General features: G+C 34.0%; 1 protein-coding gene across 5 annotated transcripts in view; it reads left to right on the plus strand.

Moving 5' to 3' along the window:
* The window catches only part of LOC111511830 (GATA zinc finger-domain containing protein GATAd), a 136,471-nt gene that overhangs the window by 102,982 nt on the left and 20,736 nt on the right, over positions 1-12,753 (plus strand). For all 5 annotated transcript variants that reach the window (XM_074184750.1, XM_074184748.1, XM_074184749.1 and 2 more), the window contains one exon: positions 6,127-6,269. In XM_074184750.1, the coding sequence (XP_074040851.1) occupies positions 6,127-6,269 (143 nt within the window). The remainder of the gene's footprint in view (positions 1-6,126; positions 6,270-12,753) is intronic.

Genomic DNA, 12,753 nt, shown 5'->3' on the forward strand with positions numbered 1-12,753 from the left:
AAAAGTGTGCCCAATTTATTGAGGTAAATTGATGTGGAAATGAACGCTTCTAGGCTATTGGTAAAATGTGTTATATTGTAGTGGATAGATTAAGAAGAAGAAGAGACAGTTAAGTTTTTTTATTAAAAATAGAAGCATTTTTGGGTGTCTGTTATGAAAACCGATGTTTGTGTTATCTTGGTTTTATTCAACACCAATAAAACGTTCAACAAAAACCCAAACTCATTTTAATCCACGGAAGCCATCCCATAGGTTATGGGCCCAGTCCAGAATTTAAAGTGAGGAATTTGGCGTCAAGTTATTAAAAAGTTAGAAAAATAAGTAACAAACAACAAAATGGCAGGAGCAGGTAACAGCCAGCTTTATAATGTTGAACCATTCGATGGAAACGGATTTTTGAATTGGGAATTCAGAGTTAAACTGCTGCTGGAACAGGCACAAGTCCTAGATGTTTTAACACAAGAACCACCCACAAATGCTGATGAACTTGCAGTTTTCATGAAAAATGATACTAAAGCTCGGAATATCATTGTACAATGTATGTCAGATAACTTACTGGATATGATCAAAAGCAAGAAATCTGCCAAACAAATAATGGAAGCGCTTGAAGGAACGTACCTCAAGAAGGGAATTGATAACCTCAGATCTGAAGTAAATTAATTGAAAGACGAGGTCAAAAGGCTTAAGGACAGCAAGAATGACACTCTGATTATTAGCGAGCCGCTGGTGCTAAAATCATTGACATTAACGATACCAAGGTCTTCCGCTTCGAAAAAAAGAATAAAAATGGACATCAACCCATTAAAGTTGTGCTGAAATCCCCTCGTGATATACATGCTGTCTTTAAAAGAAGCAAAATATCAGCCGTGAAGATAAGGTTTACATACATCTGGATTAACAGCAAGCCGGTGAGCCGAATTCAACAATAAAATACGTCGACAATAATCCTGTTATCATTACAAAAAACTAGAATTGGGCAAGCTCTCTGTTTATTACCAAAACGTCAGAGGACTTCGAACTAAACTATCTTGATTAAGTCCTAATGTCACAAATTGCCCTTATGATATAATTGTTCTTACGGAAACATGGCTCTCAGCTGACATCAACGATGCTGAACTTGGTCTTAATGATTATAACATTTACAGACAAGATGGAACACTCCAGTCCAGTATAGGTGGCGGAGCCCTAATTTTTGTTAGGAAATTAATTTCATCTAGTGTTATTAACGCTAACCCATCTATCGAAGAAGTGTTGATTCACATGTACTACAGAAACTGCCAGCATATTTTAGGAGCTGTATATTTTCCTCCTAAATCTCATCCCACTCTCTACCAACTTTACTATAGTGAAATGAATAAAAACACTTTTGTTTAAATACCACTGGTAAATTTTATTTATACAACCAGTTTCGGGTTTGACCCCATTATCAAGTATAAAACTGAAATCTGAATTTTGAAATATCGGTTTTAATAGAATTTTCAGGTATGCTGCAAGGACAGGTATTTGAGAGACAGGATGCCAACTTGAAATACCGCCCTGAAAATTCGAGGGGTTGTTGAGCTCATAAATTCAAGAGACTACATAAATCAAGTTTCTCGTTTAGGGGTATATGTTTCTGGTTTTCAATTGATTTATGGATTTCAAAGGCCTCCAACAGATTTATTTTTCTCCCTTCATTACATATATGTAGGATTTTGAGGTTGAGGATTTTGAGAGCTCCGATTTTTTCTTTCGGATTCGTAATTATTAACTTAATCCAAAAATAATCTCCCAAGAAATTTCAAAAAGTTTCCCTATTCTTTCAAATTATATACTAAACTAATGGTCACCCTAGTCAATTTGTTATTTAATCAGTTGGCTAAGCGGTGTCTAGCTGTAGTGTTGAACGTTGCAAGTGAACAATGTTTTTCTCACAAACAGACAATAGTTCCATTCTTATGAATATTGATTTGCATCTTCCTTCATTTTCATATTGAAAATCAATCCTACAATGTGTTTTCGTGCTAAGACATCGTATTGAAATATTTGGCAATACATTATATTAAGAGAAACATGAGAAAAAATTATTATTATTTTTTATTGTTTTTATGTTATACAGTTTCATTAAAAAAGATAATAATGATGTAGATATTGTATTGAAACCAAAAAAATATCTTTTCGTCTTTTTTATTTTGGATTTATATGCCTTTTTATATTTTGAACTAACTTTGGTGAGCCTTTTGTAATATTTTCATTACTATATAATATTTGCATCAAATTTTTTTGTAGATATTCTTGATAAAGGAAAAATTAATTTTCGGAAGCTTGAATAGCAGAAAATAGTGTTTCTATAGCCCACAGAGATTTGACTGAAATACCCACTCTAAAATAACCTATATACCTATATATGACGATCCCCAATAGGCTGAAACAGTTGTCTACCGGTGGCTCTTAAATTGAAATCAATATGGGAATGATCAGAAAGTACTTATCTATTCATCATATATATAGGTCGATTATATATATATATATATATATATATATATATATATATATATATATATATATATATATATATATATATATATATATATATATATATATATATATATATATAATCTTGAACCCTTTTACCCTCAGGGTGTCGGATTATATATATATATATATATATATATATATATATATATATATATATATATATATAATCTTGAACCCTTTTACCCTCAGGGTGTCGGAACCCTTTTACCCTCAGGGTGTCGGATTATATATATATATATATATATATAACAATTAGTCTACCACTTGATTATTGAAGTAAAGTTCCGTGTCTGCCAATTCACTTATGTGGGAATGCATACAGCAATTTGGCCGGAGGATGCTGTTGTCCAACGTTTTTTATACCGGAGAGGAACGAAATCCCCGACAGTATGACCACTAACTTAAATATTTTAAACAATGTTAATTCTCTAAGTGATGGGGGCATCGAACCTTCTATCAGATTATTACATTTGAATATACAATGCCTCTCAAATAAAATAGGAGCTCTAGAACTCTTTCTAGAACAAAATGAATATAGTGTTATCTGCTTGAGCGAACATTGGCTTACTGAAACAAACTTAAAAACTGTAAATTTATGTAAATATACCCTTTCATCCTGGTACTGTAGGGCAAACACTTTGCATGGGGGAGTGTGTATCTTTTTAAAAAATAATCTAAAATACAAAGTCCTTGACCTTAGCTCATTCTCTAGCGAATTGCATGCTGAGTTCTGCGGAATTCTTTTGAGCTCATCTAACATAGCTGTAATATCTGTGTATAGATCGAGTTGTAAAGGTAATTATGAAGTTTTTACCAAACTGTTTTGTGAGATGATGGAACATTTATCAGATAAATTCAAAAATATTATTGTCGCGGGAGACTTTAATATAGACCTAAACAAGGAGAATATAACTTCTCAATCATGGAAAGACATATTAAAATCTTATGATCTCTCAATTAACATACTAGATGTTACTCGAAGGGCAACCCCAAAATCGGCAAGCCGTATAGACAACATACTCACAAATCTCGTGTATAATATCACGGATTCTGGTGTCATTGACATTTGTATCTCTGATCATCTAGGACAATATATTGATAATCAATGCAAGCACGATGCTGAATGTTCTCGAATCTCTAGACCTGTAACCAAAAAAGGGCTGAATAGAATAAAAAACAGTCTTGCAGAAATAGATTTTCAATTTTTTTACGCTACAGACGCACCCGTAAATGACTTAGCTGAATTTCTTACAAACAGCTTACATAATCTAGTATGCAAGTTTCTACCGACGAAGAGAGTGAAAAACAACAATAAAACTCCTGTAAAATTTTATAATGATCACCTGAGAGAACTGAGGAGACAAGTGCATGCAGTTAAAGTTGTGTCTGATTGCACAGGTACCACAGAAGATAAAGTTGCTTATAAAAAGCTCAAAAATCACTATCTATCGGAAATTACCTTAGCAAAAAAAGAATCTTGCAGCAACCTCATATCAAATTCATCAAATAAAAGTAGAGACTGTTGGAAGCTAATAAATTTCGAAAGAAACAAAGCAAAAACAGGCAACACTGAACATAGTAGTAATCTATCAGCAGATGAGTACAATAATTTTTTCTCTTCAGTGGCTGACTTTATAATTAAACAGTTACCACAGAACAATCATTGTGTTATCGATTTTTTAGATCGCACCTCGAAACCGAAAGATTCTTTTTTTCTAGAACCTGTCACTAAACATGAAGTGTGGTCAGCAATTAAAAGATTAAAAAATTCTCCCAGCTTTGATATATTTTGCCTAAATAGCAAAATCATAAAAGAAGTGGGGGAAAGTATTGTGGATCCATTGACAGCACTCATTAATTTGAGCTTCGTGGAGGGAGTCTTCCCTGATATCTTCAAAATATCTAAGGTAATACCGATATTTAAAAAAGGCGATAAAGACCTACCCGACAATTATAGGCCTATTTCAATCATTCCAATTCTAGGAAAAATTATTGAAATGATTTTAAAAACTCGTTTAAATTCATTTTTTGACAAACATAACACAATCCATGATTGTCAATTTGGCTTCCGTACTAATCGTTCCACAGTCCAAGCAGTAAGCAGGGTGGTTGAAAAGATAATTGAGGGTTTTGAGTCCTGTGAACTAACAGGTGTCACGCTGTGCGACCTCTCCAAGGCCTTTGACTGTGTTTCCCATCAGCTACTGTTAACAAAGCTAGAACAGTATGGCGTGAGAGGAAGCCCACTTAACATTTTCAAATCTTACCTATCCAATAGACTGCAATGTGTTTCTGTCAATGGGGGTAACTCTGAACAAGCAAGTGTCCAATACGGAGTACCACAGGGCTCCGTCTTAGGGCCACTATTGTTCACCATATATATCAATGACATATTTAACTTCCTCTTGCCAGATATGTGTATTGCTTTTGCGGACGACACTTCTCTGCTCAATTCACATCAGAGCTTTACTACACTCAAAACACACATGACAGCCACGAATTCTAGAGCAGAACTCTGGTTTAACACAAATCAACTGAAAATGAACAAAGATAAAACCCAAACCATCACATTCTCCTCTAACGAAAATCTTACCAATGGGTCAACTGCCAAACTGTTGGGAATAATACTTGATGACGGTCTTAAGTGGAATAGCCACATTGATAGTTTGTGCAATAAACTGTCCAGTCAGCTATTTGTGTTACGCAAACTTAAAAAAATTGTCAGTACTGATGTACTGCTTATCTCATACCACTCCCTTTTTCACTTTCACATATCCTATGGAACCCTGCTGTGGGGTAACTCCACTCAGGCTATACGAGCATTTCGACTGCAGAAGAGAGCACTGAGAATCATCGATGGAGCACGTTTTGATGAATCATGCAAGCAAATTTTCATCAAACATAAGATAATGGCACTACCTTGTATTTACATATATCAAACTCTCATTGAAATTCATAAAAATAAAGAAATGTTCAAGCTGAACTCTGATTTTCACAGCTATCCAACACGCAGTGGCTGCCAGCTGCGACCACTAAAGTTGAGATTGAAATCATCACATTCTAATACATTGAATCTCAGCCTCTACAATAAAATTGATATGAATGCAAGATGTCTTGGTTTGCATGCGTTCAAGACAGTTATTAAAAAAGCACTCATTGATAACTGTTTTTATTCCGTTAGTGAATATCTGGAGGCAATATCAATTCAATCCAATCAATGCTGATGCCCCCATCGCATATATTTTTTTTTATATATATATTTTATTTCTTTACATAATTGTATATTTTTTGTCTTTGTCTAATGCGAATAAGTATGTGTTTATATAAATCACGGGATGTTTCAACACTCTTTGTAAATTGACGTACTACTCATGTATATTGTGCATATCGTAGTCAATAAAGCATTTCTTCTATACGATAAAGCTCAAATGATCAATAAATAGTATTTCTTAAATATCCATTTGATATTGACTACCATACCCAAATAAAATAGCAACTATATATACAGTCACACTCACACAACCACTCATTGTAGAACCTCCAGATACGTAACAGTTCATAGTTACATTGTGACGAGTATAATCCAAGATGTGACTCATATTGTTACAGTTATGACAGACAAAGGATCTACTCTGGAAACTACTGATACAGAAGATATGTTGAGTGCTTTAAGACGTCAGATCCAACCTCATCTTGTTATGGCGCTACAAGGGCACAGAAATTCAAATATTTCCATTCATCCTAATGTACAGGTGAGAAATCCCAATCTTTTTCAACCCTTTCCATACTTTTTTTGAAAATAACATTATTGTGAAAAATTTTAAATAGCTCATTTCCTTACTCAACAATAGTGTTACAAATTTTTGAATGGAATTAATGACAATCGATAAATGAAACTAGTATAGTCAGTCTGCAATAAAAACAAGTTCAAAAAGGGCCCCAAATGTTTTGTTGTACAATAATTTTTTCAATAGAGTTGTACCAAAGTAATAGCTTAATGTTATCGCTCCAATACTTACTAGTGTAAAATCTAATAATTGTAGTTTCACCTAAAAATGGTGTTGACTATGAAAAAAGATAGATAATGTTATTGATCTTCATAAATCATTTATATGACATAAGTCCAATGGTAGTCATGAATATAAGATAAATACAAAAATAAATATAAAAGTTTGAATAGTCAGGTATTTATACATAAAAACATCAAGTAATTCTGTTCTGTCTGTTTTCTGTTTAAAATTTTTTTTTCTATTAATCAGCTGTCGCCCCCATACGAACGGCAACTCTCAGAAGTTGAGAAACTTGTGCGAGCTAAGGACTAACGAGGTCTTACCTTTTAACGTGTGATTCCTAACTGATGATTCCTAATTGATGGAGCATATTATCATCAAGACTCTCAACTTGATTTTTTCAAAATTAAAGTTTTAAATAATTTAGAATTTTGTACCTATACTTCTTAAAAGGTGAAACTAGAACCTCTGGCGTATAATAAATCCTTTCTCATTCAACAGAAGTTCATACTCATCTTGACGCGTTTCATCAAACGGGTTGGCGTCTTCAAGCATTGAAAACCGTTTTCTTTATCTCAACGCGTCTTCAGGAGATGTCAGCGTCTTCAGGTGAAACGCGCGTCGAGAAGAGTATTGCGGTTCTTGTGATTAGAAAAAGTACTTATTTTTGGACCTATACTACTTGATGATGTCATCTTAGTATTTTTTCATACACATATCTTCTATAATCCCTCATTGATTATTTGATTCATTTATGTATTTCTCATCAATTTCATAATTGTGTTTTATATCTATTCTTCTAGGTATTTTATTGAAATGAACTTTTTTTGAGTTCGATCTATGAACGTCACTATATGTGAAAGGCTTTCTGTTCCTAATTCATGCTGATTATTAACCTCAGAACAATGACATATGATTAAACTTCAATTGGAATTGAATACTCATATTTGGGATTGGGCTCTCCTCAACTAATAAATGTGTCAAAAAGATCCAGTAATATGATGATGTTTAAGGACATTTTTGTTAGATCACATAAGTCTGGCTACGGAGTAGTCTTCAGGGAACATAGATAAAAATGGTAGTAATGAAGGTTGAAGAATATACGGGACTTTCAAACTCAAGTCTATGGATGGAATTTTCGTAAACGATTAGAGACTACGTTGAATTATGGCTAATCTATCTCTCTCTCTGGTATCTGTAGAGTAGGGAGGTTGAATGTAGACCCACAGCACTTAGGCCACATGTGACCCATTGTACATCCTCCCGAGGAGTTGTTCTCCTAGGTCATCGTCCATCCTGTCCTTTCCAGGAAGGTGAACAGGTCACTAGGAGACATCTCCTTTATATTGACAAGTGTAGGCCAAGACTCGCTGAACACACAATATCTTTGGCAACCATGAGGTGTCTCACGGTGACCTCCGCGAAGGTTTTGGAAGGTGCAGCGACATTACTGTCGTTGCGCGGCTTCTTCAACCTTCTTGGGGTTTCCTCCGTGGAGGTGCACAAGTAAGGGAGCTTTCCTGCAGGGGCAGTCGGTGCCTTGCCTTTATTCAAGGCTGAGCTCTTAGCGCCTGTCGCAGAAAGTGCCCTTTGCTGTTGGAGGTGGAATGGGGGGGGAGGGTGCACTTATAGTTGCTGCCACTCCAACCTCTTTCGCTCTCTTTCTCCTTTTGGCCTTGGCGCCGCAAATGCGCTTACGCCTTGCCTTTGTATTACATCACGAGGTGATCTGCTATGTCCAGCCTCATTTCAAGCGGTAGATTGGGGTGGACATTTCCGTTCATCCCCAGCCACCGCCTTAGAATTAGGTGAGCACTTCTGTCGAGCCTCAGGATTGGTTTATCGTTTTTGTTTCTGTTTTTGTGTTTGTTTCATTCATGTGTGTTCCCACGAGTAGCAAGGGAAGAGTTGGTCACCTCTGGCAGAGCCCCGCAATACCAGAGGTAGGCTGATTATACAAAGAGGTTTCGCCCGGTTCCTCAAGGTGATCGTTCGTAACCGCATATCACCCTGCGGCCATTCAGCTGTCGGCACGATTCCTTACACCTTAGCTTGGGTAGGTTGGTCTACGGTGGCATGTTTTGCAAAGGCTGACCGGGAAGCCGTATTGGCTTGGCTATACAAGCCAATACGGCTATACAACCACAATCCTGTGCAACGACACGCGATTTAGTCATTGAAAAATCAATGAAAAACGTTGTCAAAGCCAGCATTTCAAATGGCAAGTTCCCAGGTGAAAATGTACTAATATCACGAATCCCTATTATACCTACAGAAGTGCAAATTCATTTCAAACGTGTGCAACTTCCAATTAGATTGGCATTTGCAATGACTAATAATAAGTCCCGTGACCAAACAATGCCTGTTTGTGGCTTGGATTTGAGCATACCATGTTTTTTACACGGACAGTGTTGCAAATATTACCTGATTAGGTTAAAAAATTCACAACTTACCCCAAAAATTGTCACTGGTTCCTTCCTTCCACCCAAAACGTTGGCAATTAGGGAAAATAGGAAGGTGAAGTAGGAAAATGAAGGACATATGAATTTTAATCGGAAGATCTTCCGATAATTGTTCCCCAGCAAACAAATAATTAAATTCAAAATGTATCACGAACCGATTGAACAACCAATAATAATACACCATAAGTTCCGTCTCTCATAAACGTAAAGAACATACTACTTTTCCTCCCAATATGGTTCGTTTTCCTTATTTCGAAAAAAAAATGCGCCGTTGCCGAACTATATAATTTGTACCAGTATTTACAAACTTCGAACGATACGGAACAGACAGTTATACGTGGCATGCTCTCGAATGGACAAAATATGGTATCAGTAGATTATCACTTATTATTTAAGTAAAAAATTAAAACAAACATTTACTTACGACACTATTAAATTCAATGAGACCTTTGGTTTTGCATGGTTTTAGAAAGTTTGGATAAATTTGGCTCATAACTTGTTGTTTTAAGTTTCAAACACTACTCTAAATTTTCATTTGTTAGTTGGCTTCTCACTTCACTTTTAATTATATTCACTGAGGATACACTACAAAAACACGCTTTTGTCTATTTTCCACGATATTTCTTTATTGTTGACTAGTTTCGGCTATTACACCATTTTCAAAACTAACTGATTACATTTAAATCTGAGTAATTTATATCTAAGTTGCCTATCCTATCATAAATAATTTAGTACCTACATTTTGTATACCTATAATATCCATGAACATAACAAAACAAAGCTTTTGATATAATGTAGTTTTTGGGAACTGGATTATAGATTTAGGTGAGGACTATTATTTAGATCAAGTTGTGCATTGAGCACAATAGAATTGGAATTTTTCTTTGACTTGTTTATTTCCACAGATTCCAACAGATTCATCATTTTCCCTTTTTCGCATGTGTGAAGGATCTTTAAATTATCTTTATCTATTTTATGTTTCGAGTTTTGAAGATGTTTGTACATTAATGATTTTTTATCCGAAATACCAAGGTACCATGTTCATGCTACCTTGTTTCAAAATTTCTACCAGTTTGGCCTGTATATAATAAACATTCACCACATTCTGGTCGATATATACCAGATCTCTTCCCTTTGTCTAATTTAGGTTTGGCATTAAATAATCTGTTTCCTAAATTTCCGTTGGATATGTAGGAATTGAATTTTGAAATTCACTTGCCAGTCAAGCTTTATAAACGATTGATGAGGTTTTCGATTTTAACTCGTTAACTGTAAGTTGTAACTGTACTACATGTGAGTCATATATGTTTGAAAAGTATTGTTTTGTAAATATTTTTTTGTTTTTTTATCATATGTTTTCATATTGTATTTATATTTTATATATTTTCTATATGACGTACCTAAGCAAATTTTGTAATATCAGATATTATCTAACATAACAAAAGTTGTAACAATAAGTTATAAACCGAAATGAATGATGTATCAACAAAAAGCTGCTATATTTTATTTGATATTATCGAAACTACTTTGGTTGAATGACATGTTTTCACAAAAATCAGTACCCCTCCACCACCAGTTTTATTCAAAGTAGTTATTCACGGTCTTTACAAAAAGTATTGTATCCGGGTAATTTCATTTACGAATTTGTAGATGACGATTCCACCAGCTTTCAGTCAATAATTTTATAATTGCATAAGGCAACCACCCACAGATTAGTGAATGTTCCTCTTTCGATAGATAATTTCAATAAAGAACTTAATAATAATACTTTATTTCCGTGTAGACAATATACATTGTATAGGAATAGTCAATAAAAGAAATAAAAATAAAGATAAAACAGAGTATAAGAAACATACAAGTTGAAACAACACCTTAAAACTAAAATAATACCCTACTTATCTAATCTAAAAAATTCATTCAATAAATAAAAACATTGTTCAATTAGAAAACTCTTTAAATTTCTCTTAAACATCACATAATTATGTTCTTTCCTTAAATGATCGGGCAGTTTGTCGAATATTTTTATTCCAATGTATTCTGGTGCAAATGAAATTATTCTTAGTCTTGCATATGGCACATGAAATCTATTTTTTGTTCTAGTGTCATAGTGATGAACATTTTTATTCATTTTGAAATGTGTTTTGTTTTTGAATATGTAGCTGCATATTTCAAATATATAAACAGATGTGAGTGTTATGATGTGATAATTTTTGAAAATTTGTCTGCAAGATTCTCTCCTTGAGATATTCGCAATACACCATATAATGCGTTTTTGAGCAATGAATACGTTATGAGTCATGGATGACCCACCCCAGAAGCAGACACCATACCTCAGTCTTGAATCAACTTGAGCATAATAAATGCTCATTAGTTGAGTGGTAGTTAAAACTGTCCGCAGATTCATAAATAGAAATTTCATTGAATTAAGCTTAGAAATTAGATGCTGGCAATGAGCATTCCAGTTCAAGTTTTCATCAAGAAGAATACCCAGGAATTTAACACTTTTATTCGATTTTGAGTATGTCACATTATCAGCACTGAAACTGAAGTCTTCCATCCTATTTTGTCTATTATGAAAACGAATAATATTTGTTTTATCCGAATTAAAAAATAAATCATGATAATTGAAAAATTCTGATATATGTTCAACTGCAGAAGCACATTTGTCTTTCAATATTGCATCATCTGATGCCGAGATGATCATAGAAATGTCGTCGGCATAAGCTGTATAATGAACTTCAGAAACAACAGAGTCTATATTGTTTACATATAGAATAAAAAGGATTGGGCCCAGAATGGACCCTTGAGGTACTCCCATATCTACACTGAAAGGCTCAGAATTTATTCTCTGGATTTCATCATCAAGCAAATTGTGTTAATAAACAAAATACTTGCCAAGAAAGTCTACGGAAAAGTGATTAGAGACGTTTTTCCTATTGATGAGGTAGATAATCAAAATTATAGAGCTTTAAAGTATTTTGGACAAACAACGAAAAAAAAGTGGCTTCATTTTTGAGGAAACGAGATAATAAAATTCCATATAGAACAAGTAATACGTTGGTAAAGTTAGTTAAAAATAGTAAAGACAAAAATCCAAATTCGAGAAATCAGGAGTATATAAATTAAAGTGTGGAACGTGTCCTAAGGTATATATTGGTCAAACTGGCAGAACATTTAGGAATCGATTTCAGGAATATCATACGAGCTATGTAAATAAGAAAACAAATTCAACATATTCAAATCATCTTCTAGAAGAAAATCATATCTTTAACGAAGAGTTCGAAATTTTGCACATAAAAAATAAAGGTTTGAAACTGAATGATTTGGAAGCAATGGAAATTAATAAACTTAAAAATTCAAACATCCTAATGAATGACCAACTAGATTTGAATAGATCACCATTATTGAACTTGTTTTCTTAAAAACCAAGAAAGAATTATTATTGATGTGGATGTGAGGTAATATGCTTCAGGTGATCATAATTGAACAGGTACCTTTGGTATAGGTTCAGGTAATTTTTTGGAGGTAGTCTCAATTATGGTTACCTGTAGTATATAAATATTAGTGTAAGAAACAACTTGAAGCATTGAAATCACTTGACAAAGCTACTGTGCTAGCGAAACACGTTGTGATATATTTTTCAAATAAAGTTTGTGGAGATCAAATCGTGACGTGTAGTTTTTGAAATTATTTAGAATGTTTTTATTTATCGTTCGTGGTTTATTGCTGACAGTTTTACCAACTCTAATAACCTTCGCCACTTC

Source organism: Leptinotarsa decemlineata, unplaced genomic scaffold (genome assembly GCF_025532065.1).
Source record: "Leptinotarsa decemlineata unplaced genomic scaffold, Ldec_3_MD MMD2_tig00026358_RagTag_RagTag, whole genome shotgun sequence".
NCBI classification, from domain to species: Eukaryota; Metazoa; Arthropoda; class Insecta; order Coleoptera; family Chrysomelidae; genus Leptinotarsa; species Leptinotarsa decemlineata.